At 36.6% G+C, this 18,804-nt stretch overlaps 1 protein-coding gene across 6 annotated transcripts in view; it reads left to right on the forward strand.

Annotated features, from left to right (window-relative positions):
* FAT1 (FAT atypical cadherin 1) overlaps positions 1-18,804 on the forward strand; it is a 115,200-nt gene that overhangs the window by 63,662 nt on the left and 32,734 nt on the right. For all 6 annotated transcript variants that reach the window (XM_087736451.1, XM_087736453.1, XM_087736452.1 and 3 more), the window contains exons 5-9: positions 1,929-2,258; positions 2,788-2,998; positions 7,294-7,433; positions 16,274-16,549; positions 16,749-16,959. In XM_087736451.1, the coding sequence (XP_087592577.1) occupies positions 1,929-2,258; positions 2,788-2,998; positions 7,294-7,433; positions 16,274-16,549; positions 16,749-16,959 (1,168 nt within the window). The remainder of the gene's footprint in view (positions 1-1,928; positions 2,259-2,787; positions 2,999-7,293; positions 7,434-16,273; positions 16,550-16,748; positions 16,960-18,804) is intronic.

An 18,804-nucleotide genomic window follows, 5' to 3' on the forward strand; every position in this document is an offset into this window, starting at 1 on the left:
TGGAATGTCCTATATCAGTGGTGTTTAGGGGGGTTTGTTTGGGTTAAGGGGGGTTGTTTTTGTTTAACACCCTCCACAGTACTGATCTTAGAATCATTTAGGTTGGAAAAGACCTTTAAGATCATCGAGTCCAACCATATATTTTCCCTGTAATGTTTTCCTTGTGCTACTTTAGTGACTGACTTCTATATGGAGCTTCGTCCCAGCAAAGACTTGGATTTTCCATGCAAACTCAAAACCAAAATGAAACTGCAGTGTGTAACATATTTTCCATAGAATTTGTTAGAAACAGTGGGTGTTTAATTTTTTTTTTTTGCATTCCTCTAGAGCTTTGACAAGTATCCAGTAGAATTAGATGAGCATATCTCAGTTTATCAATTTCCTCTAATTAAAGCAGAGCTGGCATAGGTGACCCTTGAACATCCCTGTATGTTTCTGTGTAATAATAAGGAAGGTCAATTAAGTCAAGAAAGATGATTTTAAAGGAGGGGGGGGAAAAATAAAAAGGGGTGAGAAAAAGAAGATGAAGAGGAAACCATAGAAAGGCTGAGGAAGAGTGTTGCACCAGGTCATAAAATTGTTCTTAAAATGAGAGACACAAGGATTAAAATTCTACAGCTAAAACCAAAAACAACCCAACAGCAAAAAGAAAGTAAGGAAAAGAACATGAAAGAGTGACAAAGAAAAAAAAATTTCTTTACCCATAGTTATTCCTTTTGTCTTCAATGACAATTTTTTGGAAAACATCCCCTTCAGAAACTGAGATTTAGCCAAACTGCTAGAGGTCAGGTAATACTGTTATCAGTGAAGAATTTGTATTTGGTTTAAATGCTTTACGTTAACACAGCTAACCTCTCCCTTGAAAATGCCTGGCTGAGCCCATTAGCTTTTATGTGGATGGCAGGGTGCAGCCAGAAAATGATGGGCCTGATTCTCGAGCTCTTCTACTAACCGAGCTGTTGCAGGAAGCAGGAATATAAACCCCCTGTCCTTTTGTTCTTTGAAATAGATGCTCAAGTAATTTACATGTGCTCTTATTTAACCCCTTATTAACCAGTAAGGGATTAAATAGTAAGAGTTAAGGTAATAAGGTAAGATTCTATAAATGAACTAAGTTTTTTCCATCGGTTTGATCTTTTTCCAGTAGATAAGGATTTTTTCTGTTTTCTGACTTCAAATTAACATAACTCTTACTTTTATTATATTTTTGTTCACTACCATGCCAATAACGTCAGATCAGTCCTAGAATTAATATTGTAGAAGACTTCGTACTCATTTCCTGGGTTGTTAGTAGAAATTTTGACTGTTGCTGGAAGAGCAGAGTTGGTTTAATTTCCCATTTCATTTAGTCCATGGAAAGAGATTGTTGTGTCTCCTCCTTAAAAAGCAATTTTTTAAGCTTCTTTCAAGCAAGGTAGTGATTCTATGTCTTAAAATATAGGGAATTTTTAGTGCGTAGGCCTGTCAAATTCTGAAACTTATATTCTTATGAATTGCATCTTTTGAGGTGTAAAATCAAATTATTAAATTGAAAAGCTGCAAGGAACACTAGGCTGAAAGTATATTAAGATATTATCACAGTGAAGCTGTTATCAGAGATACTGTACTTGTGTGATGTTCCTGTAGTCAAGTTAATATTTCAGTTATGATGCTGCAAAATAGTGAAATAGATTTAAGGGATATCTATAAACTCTTACGTGCCATACATCAAGCGTCAAAATGTTAAGATAGTAGCTGAACAAACTTTTGCAGTGCCTTTTATAAATATTCACCAAATAGCTTTACACAATGGTCTTTAAGTAACTGAAGTTAGAGACTTACTTTACAGTTGTTGTAGGCAGTTGTAGGAAAATCTGATTTAAAAAGAGCATTGTTGGAAAGACCATGTTTGAATTGAGCGCTAACCATATCCTTTTTAATAAAAACAGGTAACGGTAACAGACAACGGTGTTCCTCCAAAATCAACAATTGCACGGGTGATTGTGAAGGTCTTAGATGAGAATGACAATAAGCCTCAGTTCTTGCAAAAGTTCTACAAAATCCAGCTTCCAGAGCGTGGTAAGCCAGAACGAGAAAGAACTGCTAGGAGAGAGCCGATCTATCGAGTTATTGCTGCAGATAAAGATGAAGGCCCCAATGCAGAGATCTCTTACAGCATTGAAGATGGTGATGAACATGGCAAATTCTTTATTGAACCGAAAACTGGAGTGGTTTCATCAAAGAAATTTTCTGCAGCAAGGGACTACGATATCCTTTCAGTGAGTCAAAATCTTGTATATCATGAATACGTGGTGTTCTTTTATCTATATTCTCATCACTTCTTATTCAGTAGCTGGCAGATGAGCGACTGCAGTAGCTGAAGGAAGAAAGCTTCAAAAAAATCCAGAAGCATTGTTTTGTGGGTTTGTTTGTTTTGGTTTATTTTTAAAGGATGATTTCAGACGTTTGTATTGAAAAAGTAAATCAAGAGGCTGCTGCTCTTTTCCAAAACTTGACAGATAATGAACATGATGAGGGAACATAAACAATCAGTTTGACTCTCTTTCAGGAAGAAAGCAAAATAAAAGTGAATTTATGGTAACAGTTTGCGCTACTATCGGGTGCTGCATACTTTTTCTCCATTTGCTGCCCAGATAATGAAGGGCAAGCGGCACTTTGAGAGACACTTAACCTTTTTGGATATATCTCACACAAGCAAAAATGCTTGGAGCTTATTACTACTTTTCCATTTATGTGACATAATGATTTATGTGATCCTGTAGCCTAAAAGATGTGTCTGTTTCACAGATTAAAGCGGTAGATAATGGTCGTCCACAAAAGTCATCAACTACACGTCTTCACATAGAATGGATTCCAAAGCCCATCCCACCCACAGAGCCCATTTATTTTGAGGAAGCATTTTTTTCTTTTACGGTGATGGAAAGTGATCCAGTTGCTCACATGATTGGCGTAATAGCTGTTGAACCTCTTGGAACACCACTTTGGTTTGACATAACGGGTAAGGATGCCTTAAAGGCTTTTATTATTAGAAACAAACGCATGGAGTCTGAGATATTGGAGGGCTCATTGCAGCTTGGTTTCTTAATTGCTCTTCTAAATAATGCATGGTTTTGGCATTCTTTAGCTGTAGATGTGTATTTTTTCCCTTATTTCATTATAAATCAAAATTACTTGAATTTTTATCAATGCCACTATATATCAAAGATTAAAATTACATTGCAAAATATCTGCTGTATTGCAGTTTTGGAAGTGACTTATGAATATTGTGTCAGTGAAATTAAAAATAAATCAAATCAATCTCATAGACTGTAGGATAGGGAAAGAAATAAAATGCTAGTTTTCTGCAAATTAGGATAATACACCCAAAGAGAGATTATACTGTTCAGTTTGATTTCTTGTCCTCTGAGCTGCTTCTCAGTTTGCTGTCCCTTGATTCAGCACTAAAAGGAAAGCTTGCAATGTTCCTAACCCCAGCAAACGTCTTCCTATACATATTCTTAGTACTATATCATACCTTAGCCTCTACCATTGAAAGAGGAATTCTAATCTGTAATATGACTATACGTTGATGCTGTGGTGACAAAATGAGCAGTACTTTTTAATTTTAGACTTACTTACTAGACCTATAAGCACCAGAAATACACAGAGTGTTCACTGTATACCTGATACTAAAAACAAGTTCTGTCCTGTGTTACGTGCTTCAGAATCAAGGAGAACAGCACAGCCTTGTTTCAGGAGAGGTATCTTGTAGTGAACTGTTTCTGGTCTTAAAATAGCCCTATCAGATTGGGATTATTCCACCACACTCACGAGACAGTAGGATCCTTTTCACCTTGGTTACTGCTGGGAATTTTAGCCACGATTATGGTTTTAAGTTGTTGGGAAAATATTTTTTTTAATTATTTCTTAAAAATTTAATTATTTTTAAGGTCTATTTTGATGATACGTATTTCCTAAGGGATTCTGAGAACAGCAACAGTTAAAAACATAATTTGTAAAACTGATACATGTAGCAAGAATATATAAATGTCAAATACTTGAGGGTGTTCTCAGAAAACTTCAACCATGTAAGAACAGACACAGCTCTTCCCTAAATGCATGCTTCATGTATGAACAACCTGTGATGATATTGATAATAATTTCTAATGTATTAAATATTTACACAGATTTTTTTAAATGGTTCTTTCTAATGTATTCTGGGAAAAAAAATTAGTTCCTGTCCAAATAGATCATAATTGAATAAAAAGTGTTTGCATTTAGACAACAAAGCGGTTAGAGATCTGTACAACTGTGTAGAGGGAGTAAAGATTTCAAGATGCCTCCTTGCATTCTCATAGGGACAAAACTCTCTGCATTAGAGGTATTTTGGAACTCAGGCTGATCTTTTACTGTTCTCCCAAACGTACACACACATAGGCATGGGAGTAGAAAACAAGCAAATATACAAATAACTTAAGTGAGCAGGAGAGAGGAGAAGGTTCCATGTGCTCCAATTCAAACAGGGTTATCCAGTCAACAGTAAACAGAAACATTTGTAGACCAAAAAGAGTCCATTAAAGGAAAGGTTAAGAAAGGGATATTGTCAGAAAAAGGTGAGTGGTTCATGGAGATGAAAGGGAGTAGATAGAAGAGGCCTCAGAGATCTTGAGGGTATCCACAGAGTACAGTAATGGCATTTCCTGGGGTCTTTAATTAGCAAAATTTGTTAATTAGATCAGGGATGTATTCTTCTATTGTTCTTTTTAGTTTGCTTCAACTGCTGTGCACTCTGAACAGTCTGTACATCTGAATAGAATTCTGATGATAGTAGTATTTTGATTTGCTCCTTCTAAGCACGCAGCACAGTTTGGACATTTACATAATTTTTATTGTATGCTTAAAGCAGAAAATAGATGATCTTTTCCTGCTATTTTTAGAAAGATGTATGCAGAAAACTCCCAAGGGGAAAGAGCAGAACTTGTCCATAGACTGTAAAATAAACCATTTTATTTTGACTGTTTTCTTAGTAAAAGTGTTTTAGAAAGTTTGATACGTGATCATGTTGCAAAGTTATCGGCTACTCTTACAGGTGGTCACTTTACTGCCCTCTTTTACTGTTTCTAATAGCATGAATTAATTTGATTGACAGCTTTCCTTTGTGTTCTGTGCTTGCTTTCCATGCTTTCTTTCTTTTTGGCTGAGCCAGGAGACAAGCTTGCTAGTGAAGTATTTTACATCTTTCAGATGGCTTGTGACCTGAACTGTACAGCAGAAGGTATCTGCTGAGATCACATAATTTATTACCAGATTATGAGATCTGAAATGAAAGCGTACATTTATAAAATATTTATTTTATTAACCCTTCGGAAATCAAAGTGCTCACAGTTGCATTTGTGACAGGTTCGTTTTTGTTTTGTTTTGTCATCATTACATTTATACAACATCAATTCAGAGCATCCAGTTTTGGCTTTGGCCAAAACTGTTGCTGTTACACTGTCAGTGTACCAGATGCAGAAGTTTGGGTTGAGTTCTGCTTCAGTGGATTACCAGATATCACCACTACTACAAAAATTAGGCAAGGCCTTTGCGATTTCCTTGATAAGAAAGAAAGAAAAAGTTGGTTAGAGAGTTTGTCCTTGTGTCAAGAAAACGGAATGAACAGATTCATACCCATTCACCCTACTCTTCCCTTAAAATGGAGATGACTTCCTTGAGACATTAAATTCTCCTCTCCTAGCCATCTGAGAAAATGGTATTGCATGCCAGCTATAAAAGAAAAGTTAGAGACTCACTTTCTGAAGCTGACATCTTGCGCAAAGCCCATTAAAAAAAATTCATGTACACCTGTTTAAAAAAAAAACCAAACAACAAAACAAACAAACAAAAAAACACCCAAAAAACCCCCAGAGGCTTCTGCCTTTCATGCTGTCCAGTTTATATCCATTCATGTGATTCAGAAACTGCTCCTGGGCCAGTAAGAGGAGCTGGCTTTCAGTGAAACTAGAAAAATTACATTATCTTTGTCATTATCATATATCTTAAATCCAGTGAAGCAGAATCCAGCCCATCTTTCCTGAACTGATATGTCTGTCATGCAGTGGAACCTTCTGAATGTGAAATCCTTTTTACATGTGAATGGGAGCCCATTTCAGTATTTACTGTCCTTTCTTGGATTAAGTATAAATTTGCAACCTTTGGAACTTCACCCTCTCACTTGTAGCCTTGGCTTTTCATAAAAGGCATTCAGTGATTTATAAAACATAGCATGTAAAAGCTCATTTTTTAAAAAAAAAAAAAAAAGCACTCATGACACCTGAATGCTATCCTTGTAAAATATAATTAGAAAAACACATGCACATAATTAGGAGAAATTGATTTGCCATATCTAGCACTGGCTTGACCAAAATAAAAATTGATTCCTCCATTTTAGGCAGTTTGCAGGTCTAAAGCAATTGTAGTTAAATGGCAGTATTTATCATTGCTAACAATATTTGGACTTAATGGACATTGTATTCTCATGACAGTCTGCTCAGGATGGCATGATGATGATCAATTAAATGTTTAAATGACTAAGTGTAGCTATTGATCTACATGGTTATTTAACTACATTTCAAAGGGTAGTTTGAAAGTTTCACAAGGGAAGTTAAGATAATTTGCTTCAGAAAAGGAGCTTGGCCATATTTAAACAGTGGGCATTTAAACATTTGGCACTCATTTCAGTTCTGCTTATCTCAGTAGGAGTTAGATAGGGAGTTCTTTAGATACTCAGCATTGAGAAGATAATCCTTTGGAGGTACTGTAGCTTTTTCAACCTTTTCTGTAGTTATATATGAGTATAGCAATTTGTACTCTGATCCAAAGGACACAAATTCGACAGTATTTCTGATTTGGGATTTTCATTTATTTTGATAAAAAGCATATTTTTCACTAATTAGCCTGACTGCACAGAATAAACTATCACATTTCACCTAGTAATTCTCAGGTTTCTGTTATTTGGAATCTTTGAATTCTGTTTTTAAAAAAAAAAAAAAAAAAAAAAGGTAGAGAATCTTGCTAAGAATCTACCTGCTAACTTTCCATGAGCCAGACAAATCAGCTTTGTCCAAAACTAATCAGTTTTAAATATCTGTAAGTAGCAGCATACCACATTACCAGAAAAAAACAAAGGATTTAAAATAAGTGTGTATATATAAGTATATGTGCATATAGTTCCACCTTCATTAAGCATCTGAAGACAGAACATGATCATACATGAAAATAATGCAACAGTGCTGTGTTTTATGAACTTCTCTCTCTCCCAATTTCCTGACCAAGGTGGCAACTATGACAGTCGATTTGATGTGGACAAGGGCACTGGAACTATCATTGTCGCTAGACCTCTTGATGCAGAACAGAAATCAAATTACAACTTGACGGTAGAGGCAACAGATGGAACCAGATCTATCAGCACTCAGGTAATGGACTTTCTAAGGAAGCACTTGTAGAAGAAGGAATTTGTAGCTGGGGGATGGGGAGGGTGTTGCATTTTCTCCTTACCATTTTTTTCATCCTGAACAATGAATATGGTTTATATAAATTAGGGACTCTGTCTAAAATCGAAGTGGATTCTAGTATTCATAGAGCCATACTGTTTGGTGGTCCAGGTGGAAGACTGTGTGTGACTATGCTATAGTCTGAATCAGCAGCTTTCAAGTTATATCAAGTTCCTACATTAGCTGAGTAAATGGAAACAGAAACTAAGCCCTTCCATACATGATTTACTCACAAGAAAAGGATTAATACTTCTTATCTGAATTAGCCCTTTTTATCCACCTTCCCCAAAATCACCAAATCATGTGATTACTTCGTGAAGACCATTGTAAGGTTGTTTGGTCCCGTTGTCATCCCCCCACCCCCAAATCTGTGGATGACAAATTGTACAGTGCCCAATTACCATTTTATGAAAATGAGCTGCTCCTTCTGCATAGTCTGCATATAGAAACAAGGTTTAGATGATAACATCTCCCTGTATCTTCCTGAGTACTTTCTTTTAGCTTCAGTGGAGGTAGAGATTGCTGCTTTTTGGAGGGTGTTTGACAATCTTGGACAAATCAAATTTTTTCAAATTACCTCTCTACTAAGACTCCATGGCATTGGTGGTTCTTTGCAGTTGGACTAATAAGTTTACTTTAAGACAGAAGCCTTTTGTGACACTACTGGCAATAACTCATGGTAAAGTAGGTTACGATGTATATCCCTCCTGTTTTTCCCATCTAGTTTCTTCCCCCAGCCCAGAATCTGAATATATTTGGAAGTAGGGTTTAGCTGAGGTTGGTGTGAATGGAGCCATGAGCATAGAGGAGCTCCACTTTTCTTCCAAACGGAAAAGAAAGGATTTATTTACTGATTTAAGACTGTTGGATTGGGACAGTGATGTGTCTGTGTTGCCTACCCCTATCATTGACTGCTCAGGACCTCAAAGAGCAATAAGTGGGTTGCTGCTGTCTTTTCTGTACATGGAAATCTGTTACGAATGCAATTTCTTGTTGTTCAATTTCTGTGCAGTATGTATGTTTTTCTGTCGTCTTTTCTAATGTTATATATGTTGTCTTCCTCATTTCGGCCAGAGGGAGAGATGTTTCTTGTCAATGTTTAGGATTTAAAACAGAATCTTTATTGAGCTGATTGTACGTCTGGAGGCTTGATAGGTCAAATAGACTAAATTCGATAGTAGAAGATTGCAAGGTTAGCAGTTTCCTTTGAGAGCTGCCTTTTCCTTTAATGGTGACCATTGTGAGTGATGTTCTAGACCGTGAATCTCCAAACACGACAACATGTCCCACAGTCAGAACTTGCTGCTATCATAGCCGTGGTGCCATTGCTGCTGGTGCTGATAACCACCATAAAAGGTTTGGAGAATCCTGCTGTAAATATATTGCCTAGATGTAGTGAAAATATTGAGCAGATTCATTTCTACCAACTACAGAATGCTGGATAGAAGGCATGAATTAGTTTGAAAAAAAAAATTAGAAGCAGCCCAGATCCAGTTAAAGAGAATTCCTTTTGCCAGGAAAGTCAGAAAGACAGCGAGAGGCTTTCCAGACATGCTCCCAAGAATGCCGTCAAAAATGCCACCATGCAGAGTGTGTTGGGGTAGCCTGGGGACTGAATCTGTCGTCTTGATGACTGCAGATATTCTATCCAGTGCTGCTGCTCATATGGCTGAATTTATGCAAGCGTCCTGAGCTGTTACAGTTGAACCATAATCTGCTTTGTCTTCTGGAACAACCAAGAATTGGAAGGTCACAAAAATACTTTAACCCTCACCCCTTCTTTTCCTCTGGGTTACGCGATTCATTTAGTTCTTCTCAGAAGTGCACAGTGTAGCTTTTGTCCAATTTCTTTAAACGAATTTGTTATTTTAGCGTTTTGTAAAGCTGAGTGAACAGTATAAACATTTACCACAGCAGTCTTCTGCAGAAGAATTGGAGTAGTAGTCTCAAGTTTATCGTCTCTTATTTCTGTGATTGCTTTTTCTATTATTTTTTCATGTCTTTCCTCTCTCAGCTACAGTTGGCAGGAGCAGAGGTTGTGGTTTCTGTTTACAAGCGAGCACAAAGACTTCCTTTACATTGTCTTCCTTTTTCCTCTGCTTGTGGGATAAGCACAAGTTATGCTGTTTGAGTCTCATGTTGCTGTGGTATATAGATTGAGGAGCATGGATTAGTTCAAACTCTGCAACTGTTGGTGCATGAACAGATTCCTAATTTTAACTGATGCTCTTTATCTCCCCTGTAACTCCTGGCCCACCCAAATGGACTGATCTGTTAAGATAGCCCTCAGGATTATTTTTAAGGAGATGCATTTCAGATGAGGCTGAATTTCAGGGGAATTAAAAATGTTGATACGAAATCAAAGTTGAAGGTGTGATTTATGGCTGCTAGTGTGTAAATTCCACTACTCACTGTTGAAATAATGAAGATTAAAGTTTGAGTGCTGATGTTGTGTTGGATTCTTCCAAGAGCTAATAAGGAGTTAAAATGGAGTGACAGGCGAAAAAAAATCTGAATACTGAGTGCATATATTAGGAACAACAATATGCCATATACAGCTTTTAGCTTACAAAGTAATTGCTGTAAACACTGCAAATACAATAAACAATTTAACAGACCTTGATTAACAGCAGATTAAGTAATTTTATGTTTAATTTGAAAAAGGAAATGACATATTCAAGACACTAGGAAGGGGGACAAGGAATGAAAATCTTATTGTGTAGAAGCAGTGTATTGAATCTGACTTTAAACTAGAAGGCATTTGCTGGCCTCAGGCCATTAACATCTGTAGAGCATTTGACTCTTTCAGGACTTCAGTTAAATAGCTTTTTTGAAAAATACAGCAGCAGTAGGCGTGGAGGCTATTAGAATTTTGCATGCATCTAAATGCCAAATGCATGATGCAAAACAAGGACAAACAAATTCCAGGCCTACAGCAGTGGTGTTTGACAGGTGATGTTAGAGATGCCTAGTGTCACACTAGGAGGTAATATCATTCAAAAACCAAATCAATGTACTAATGTTTTTGGATTATAATGTTTTGGCCTTAAATAGAAAAGGTTATTCGCAGGATGTAAGTAGCAATATATGAACTATTGGGCTGCTTGGGGTGGTGGTGGTGGGAACGGAACATCCTATTTCTAGCTATAGCTGCTTCCAGTCATTGCTATGTCTATCAATTTTTTTCACTGGAAGTAATCCTTAAGATGGTTTAAAGCTAATTGCAGCATTTTACCTATTGCTGTGCTGTTGCAGAATATTTAATCTTGCTTTATGCAAAATTTATATGGATATTACACTTTGGGGTTGATTTGAGAATGAAGGATAGAATATTCTTCATTGATTAAATGTGCATTTTTGCTTGTGATCACCACACTGCTCCACAGAGAAGTTTTAGAACCGGAATGGGGTTATCTTATCTCTGGATAATATAACTTTTTGTTTATGAAAATGATTATAAACACATCAATGTAACTATAATGTAATTATGAAGGAAGAAAGGAGGAGATTTTAAACTCCACATAGAATCTGCAAATGAAAAACTAGATTAAAACAATCTAAAGGAACATAATGTTTAAATACTACGCACTGAGTATGTTTTGTCAGTGGCACATATCTTCTCTATAGCTCACTAATAATCAATGCATTCCTATGCAAATTTAGGTTTCACTGTCAAATAATTAATAGATTACAAGTCCGTCCCCTAAATAATCTTGGGCTGCTTTGTTCTCTGTCTGTGTAGCCAGGTTGCATCGCTCCCACTGAGATCTGTGAGTAGAGGCAATGGTGCAACACAGCACTTGCATAGCCTTGCAAAATCAGTCAAGTTTCTTTAGTTCCAGACCATTTCGTTTTGGAGATTGCATTATGGTCTATTAACGTCAAACTTTTCTGTAGTGCGCCTCTTTAATATGCAACTTCTTCCTTAAGAGGTAATATTAGTATATTTCATTTGAATTTAATCTTATAATTTTATTGAGAATTTATGTAGCTGTCTTTATTGTATTATACATGTTACTCTAGAATCACACAAGCCCTTCATGTATTTTGTTATGAGGTGCACAAACCCATATTTTTCTGTGTGGGTCTTTAAAATTGCACTCACAATTATTACTTCAGGTGCCTTTCATTTAATTTGAAGGCCTTAACAGCTTACATGAAAATTTGGTCCTCTTACATTTAAAAGGAAATTGCACATCTAGCACCTGTCAATCAGCATCAGTAAGAATCCCTGTCTTGAAAGTACAGTTTCCTTTGTACATTTATTTAATAGTTTAGATTGGAAGGCGCCCCTGGAGTTCATCTAGTTAGAACTCCTGCTCAAAGCAGAGCAAACTGTAAAGTTGGATCAAGTTGTTCAGGGACTTGTCAGGTTCTAAGTGCCTGGGATGACAGGGGTGCCACCTCTTCCATGGATGTCCTTTTACGTTAGTGTTTATCAGCCCTCCTTGAAAATAATTTTCTCTTATGTCTAATTGTAGTTTCCCTTATTGGAGCGTGTGACTGTCGCCACTTGTCCTTTCACTGAGCCCCTCTGAGAAGAGTCTGGCTCTCTTTCCTGCAGCCCAACCTTTACACAGTGCATGAAGAGCTTTTAGATCCCCGTTGATTTTAATGGCCCTTCGCACTGGGTTCATTTCAGTTTGTGAAGATCTCTCTTGCACTGCAGGGCCCAGAACTGTAGTGGATCTGCAATCCCACCAGTCAGTGTTAAATAGAGGGGAATAATTCCTCCCCCCCACCTGCTGCTGCCCTTACTAAAGCAGCCCAGCATGCAGTTAGCCAAGTTACCAAACGGGTGTCTATCGATTGATGTTGTGCTTGTCCACCAGAATCTGTGGGGGGGGCATAACGTAACAACATCAGTGAGTGAGAAATTAATCCTAAAGTATGTAGATAAAACACCTTTCACTTGAGTCAAAGATAAACTTTGGATTTTAGGTACATTTAAAATGATTGCACTAATAGATCAAATTGTGTATTTGTAGTTGTGTTTACCCGTGTGGAGAAAAACTGCATGCCTGAGCAAGTAATTTGACAGGTAATGGAATACCTGAGCAAGCCACTCGTAGTGACTGCATCATTATGTTTATTCCTTAGCAATATTTTTGTTAATAATTCATATTTAATAGTGCTGTACATTTTGATGAACTGTCTCCTTACCTGCTCAGCCCAACAGTACCTTTTTGGAGGATATCTCCTCTTGTGTTTAGTGGTAACTGCTTCACTAGCTAATACCAGAGGAAGTTGATGCTAAGTCCTTCTGATCATACGATCAACAGATCACTTCTCAGTTAAGCTGGTTCATGGGCCATGTGGTTAATCTTGCAGGTACCAATGTTGGTTTCACACTCACTGCATTCCTGGCATTTAACGAAGTACTTTGCACAGTTTTTTGTGGTGCTCCTTTCTAGAAATGCTGTTTTCCTGTATTCATTTTGTGTAGTACCAGCAGCACAGGTGGCCATGTCTTCTTCTGCTCTGAAGATTCATCCAACACAGTTGCTCTGGAGTTTCATTCCCTCTCACCTCCAATTTTGACCTAAGTTTCTGTATTTTCTTATTTGAGGGGGAAATAGACGTGACCTTAAATAGCAATTTTGATTTAAATTCATCGAATTTGACACTTTCACTTTTCACTTACTGTTTTTCTGAGTCTAAACTTAATGAACTGTTGTGGGTGGGAATTGAATAAAAAAAATTGTTGACGTGTTCATTTTGGAAGTCTGGTATCCATTAAGTGTTGTAATTGTATATGGTCTTTTAACCTTTTATTTATACAAAAGATATTTGTATAGAGGGTTGGGGTTTTCTGCTTTTTTATTTTTAATTTGTTGGCCATCTCAGTTTGGTTTCATTTTTCATTTTCCTGAGCACCAGTGTTCAGTGAGCAGGTGTTTTTACTGAAACGCTATGTAAGTGACTGTATTGGACCCTTCTGTATTTCTTCTTTCACGATGCATTAAAATATATTTTATTTATACAGAATTTAAAAAGAAACCAACAGCTGTGCTTCTGTTGCTTTATTACATCCTCTCTAATCGTGACAGTCTAAAAAATCACATATTTAAGGTCATATTCTTTTCATTCTTGCTTTTCATTTTTCAATTGAATTTGTTAGTCAATATATTTAAAAACTTGACCTAATATGTATCCTAGGTCACCTACCATAAATTTTTCTCCCCACTGAAAATCAATATTTATTCCAACTCTTTGTTTCCTTTTTTTTATCAGTTTCTAATTCATGACCAAAGCAAATTCCTTAGTTTCCGTAGCAACATCTTGCAAGGGATTTTATCAGTGTACCAAATGATTAGTTTCTTTTCTGTTTCTGCCATTTTCTGAGAAATCGAATAAATTGTGGGAGGCAGCATTTCTCTGTGCAGTGATAGTTTGTATTTATCCTAACAGACTGTTTTAGTCACTAAAAACTACCTGTGTTTATGAATATTCTCTAAATGTACTATTTATTGGATTGTGGCTCACTGACCTGCAACGCCTAGGACTGCATCTACTAAAAAAGTCAGAGGCGTGTGTGTGTGTGCTTGGACACTAGTGTGTGCACACATACACGCACATGCCCCCCATCCCTGCCCTGACTGTCTGGAGGTGGAGCTCAGTATTATTAACAACGCACGTTACATTAGGAGGATTGCCATCTAATTCTTTATTTTTTCTCCCCTGCAGTTCAGCAGGACCTGGGGGTGGCTCCCATCTTGTGTTGGTGATTTGTTTCTGTTAAGCAGCTTATTGCAGCACCACTGCTTTGCCAGTGTCTCATTTTTATTTTGTTTTGTTGCAGGGTCATGCTCTCTATTGTTCTTGGTGAATAAGACTGAGGCAAAATTGTAATCTAGGACAGACTTTCCTCCTCCTTAATTGTTCTTTATATTTCCTGGTGATCTTGCTTACCCACAGCTTGTTTCACGGTTTCAAATAAACTTAAAACCCGTTTTATTCCGTCTCTGGCTGCTGACTCTTGAGATTCCACATTTGCCATCTTCAACTCTGTTCCTATATTCCCTTTTATGTGCTTGTCTGTTCTTTTTTATTATCCAAATTAAATTATCAGTGAATATAGTCTTTCTGGTGACGCTTATTTCAGCTACCGGAGTGGGCAATATCCCAGCTTTTGGGAGGACTTTCCTATGTTATAATACAAAGTTATCACAAGAGTTCCACACCCAGTTCTTTGTGTTTCCAGATTCTCCCTTCCATTAATCAGTCTGCCCCGTGGTGCCTCCAGGGTTGGTGCAGGACTTCATTACTTAGATGCAAAAGCCTTTCTGTTGTTACTTAGAATAAAATCCTTCTAACAGTCTCCTAAACTCTTGGTAGCATTTGTAGAGTATATCCAAGGATTGCCTATGTCTGTCTGGAAGTTATTTAAATGTTTTCAGTCTGTATTAAAATTTGCCATTAGGAAGAACTCATTGTATTGGAGCTTAGGTAGTAGTTACAACCTGGGATAATATACCTGCATCTGAAATAAATATTTTAGGAATTGGTGTGACTCCTGTTGATACGCTTAACACCTGTTTTTCCTTGGTACAAGTTTTAAGATAAGATGCTAGTTTTGCAAGGTTGAAGTTGAGGAAGTTTTCCTGTAGTGAGATGTATGGCATTTCCTTATTATTTACCACCATCAGGATTCATTTCTACTGCATGCAGTTTGGTGCCTTGTCTAAATTATCTCTCTAGACTCCACCAAGTATCAATGGAAAGCAATAAGTATCTTCAAAGAGCAATTTAACCCACTTACGATATCATAAGTACTTATTTTAAACACCTGTTGATGGCACTTAAATAATTTATACAAAGCAGCTAACCTTTGGGTGGCTAAAAGCATGACTGTATGTGCAGCACATAAAGAACTTGAATTTAGCCATGCGTTCTTGGAGCTTTGCTGTCCACCTGTCAAGTCCTCTGCATTACTGTTACTCGTCTGATGTTATCACTGTTGAAGGAACAGGATGGTGGCTGAGCGTCTTACCCTTTTTATACAAGAGTTTAATGCTGTGAAAGGCAAGTGGGTGTGTAGGGATCTTGTGTGGTTCCAGTGAACATTATTATTCAGACAAAGAGAGCATAGCACATAGGTGAACCCAGTTGAACTCCATTGGGAAAATGCAATTTCAAGCATTGAAGTTAATATAGCTGTAACTTCAGAGAAATTGTGTTGGTAACCTATGCTGAGATTGTGCTACATTGCTAAAGAGCAAATAATAACTGGTTCTTTGATAATATACTTTTGTGGGAATTCCACCACTTTTCCATTCTTGCCTAGGCTTGTAAACGTAAGTAGCTGAAAGAGGATTGTTTCCATGTGAGGGCAAGGAGGAGTACAGTGCATCCGCTGCTCTGGAAAACGTTGATTAAAATTCCAAATTTGCACAAATAAAAAGGATTTTTACCCACCCTGGGATGCATATTGATTTTTTTTTTTTTTTTTTAATTCTAAAATTACTAAGGAACTCTTTTTCATCTTGCTTTAGACAAAAATCATTCCCTTTAAGATATATTACCTAAGGCATTTTTGATCTTATGGATTTCGGGTTTGACTTTGGGTAAGGTGGGGCTGATTGGGTTTAGTGAGATTTTTCTTCCTTACACCTGTTAGATCTCTCCCCTTCCCTGAAAAAAAAATGTCTTGTAGTGGAATTATTTCAGTATTATGGTCTGATTTTTAATGAATTATCCTCTTTTCATCTCTGTTTGCCAAATATGATCAATGCTTTCCTCTTCCAATTGTATCATTTCAGGTGTACATCAAAGTTATAGACACAAATAATCACAGGCCTCAGTTTTCTGCTTCAAAATATGAAGTTGTTATACCTGAAGACACCATACCAGAGACAGAAATTCTGCAAGTCAGTGCCACAGACAGAGATGAGAAGAATAAACTGATTTATACTATGCAGGGCAGCATTGACCCCATCAGTCTTAAAAAATTTCGTCTGGACCCTGGAACTGGCTCTCTCTATACTTCAGAAAAATTGGATCATGAGACCATGAACCAGCATATTCTCACAGTAATGGTAAATAAATACAAAATTTTTTCTCTAGTCAATAACAAAAAGATTTTTTTAATTTGTCCCCTTCAAACATTTATGTGTATGTTTAATTTGTATGCAGTCTTTCTGTTTGTGACTGGTACAGATTGGACCTTGAATTATTACTAATATTTGATAAACTACTGAAATAACAGTGCTAATCATTAGTAATGTGCTGTTTCAGGTTCGAGATCAAGATGTTCCTGTAAAGCGCAACTATGCTAGAGTCATCATTAATGTTAGTGACACAAATGATCACGCTCCATGGTTCACCAGCTCTTCCTATGAAGGACGGGTGTATGAGTCAGCAGCTGTTGGATCAGCAGTACTCCAGGTTACAGCATTGGATAAGGACAAAGGAAGAAATGCAGAAATTGTGTACTCTATTGAAACAGGTAGATTGACTTTCTTACATCTTCAGTTTATTTTGAAACAATGCTTGCTGATATTTTGTTTCAATGGTAAACATGTAAAAAAAATATATATATATAAAAAGAGGGCAGTACAGGTGTATGTGTCGTATTCTGTGAGATATATTTAAGATACAGCCTCAGAGCACTTAAAAGAAAACTACAAAGACAAATATTCACCTCCTTCCCTTAGCTATTTATATAATCCCTTAGATACATTTAGAACATTTTAGTAGTAGGAGAAGAAAAAGCTACCTTTAAACCCTTAAGAGGTGTGTGTTCTTTAGAAATTACAGAAGCATTACATTCAGATCTAAAAAAAGGATTCTTTTTTGATAATGTAAGTAGTATTTTGTGGCATAGGCAAAGCAAGAATTTGAAAAGAGTAAGAGTCTGAGACAAGTGCTTTTGTGTTTAGCACAATGTGAAAGAAAGGAGCTCAAAAATAACTTAAAAATGTCCATATACTTAACCACTAAATAGTCCCAGTTTTTAAGTTAAACTTTCTGATAGATGTAGCAAGGAAGGGGTTGCTTTGCATGGTTCCCTCTAGCTGGTTTTAGATAGTGGGACTGCTATTCTAGCTCAGTGAAATATATAAGAAATAGCTGGTCAATTTGGCATTAATGCTCCTTTCAGATTGCAGGCCAGAGAAGAGCATTAGGTGGTGCTGCTTATTTTTAACATCAGAGTATCTTTCTGAACTTGCCTATAACAATGCAATTCAAATGATGACGATTTTGAATAATATGAAAACAGGATGACATTGACTGAGGTCACTTACCAGATGGAAGTGAGTTTTGGTTCAGTCCATTAAATCTAGATACAAGCCTGCCATTGCCAAGGTCCTGAACTATTTAGGCACTATGACTGGAAAAAAAAGTTATTTAAATTTCATTATCTATGTGCAGTACTACTTTCAAGGTAGAAAGTAATTTAAAATAAAAATCCCAGTAACAAGCATAAGAAACTGTATATTAAAGAGAACAGTAGGTAAAAAGTTATTCAGTTACTGTTGCATGCAGGGTGATATGTGCAAATGCTTTTTTTATTTGACATAAGTTGCTTTGTAAAGCATAGGAATTGTTTACTGTAAATATTTTCCTTTTCTTCCCCCAAAGTGTTGTTTTGATATGAAAACATACTTTAACACTGATTAAAATGAAGCTGTGATTATGATACTCTGAAGAGGAAGAATGTGTCTCATAAGTTGCTTAACATATATGTTTGTTTATTTGTAGAAATACGACCTTTTTACTAAGCAGGACACTAATGTCTGTGAAACTTTTCTCTTGCCTTTTCCATTCAGTAGTGCTTGTTTTACAAATGCCAAAGCATGGCTAGAAAAAAATGTGTGTGTGTGGTGTCTAGGTTGAAGTTACACCCTGTTCTCTTCCTTTCTTCTAGCTTTTTGTAGGAGCAAATGTAAGACTTTCTTAGGTTTGTTTTACAGGACTGTGATCTACTGGGAGGTTAAAGCATTATAATTGATGTTGTAAGCATATGGAAGGAACATTCCTTAAATGTTTGTAATGGCTGCTTAGATTTGTAATGGGATATTCTAAGAATGCCACTGTGTTTAGAGCCTCCACTAAAAAAAAAAACCCAAACAAAAAAACCACAAAAAAAACCCCCTCTTGCCTACTTGTGTGCATGATTCAGAAGTTCTTAATGAATTTTTTCCATGCTGAGAACATGGCTTTAGTAATGTAATTTTTTAAGGAAGTAAAATGTTAAATCTTACCATATTTAGTACGAGCTGAATATTGTATGCAGTGTAGTTCAGCTAGATATTTGAAAATATAAAGAAAACAAGTGTTTATCAAACGG

This window comes from Nipponia nippon, unplaced genomic scaffold, assembly GCF_047370975.1.
Source record: "Nipponia nippon isolate SJK-2023a ecotype South Korea unplaced genomic scaffold, ASM4737097v1 scaffold_6, whole genome shotgun sequence".
NCBI lineage: Eukaryota > Metazoa > Chordata > Aves > Pelecaniformes > Threskiornithidae > Nipponia > Nipponia nippon.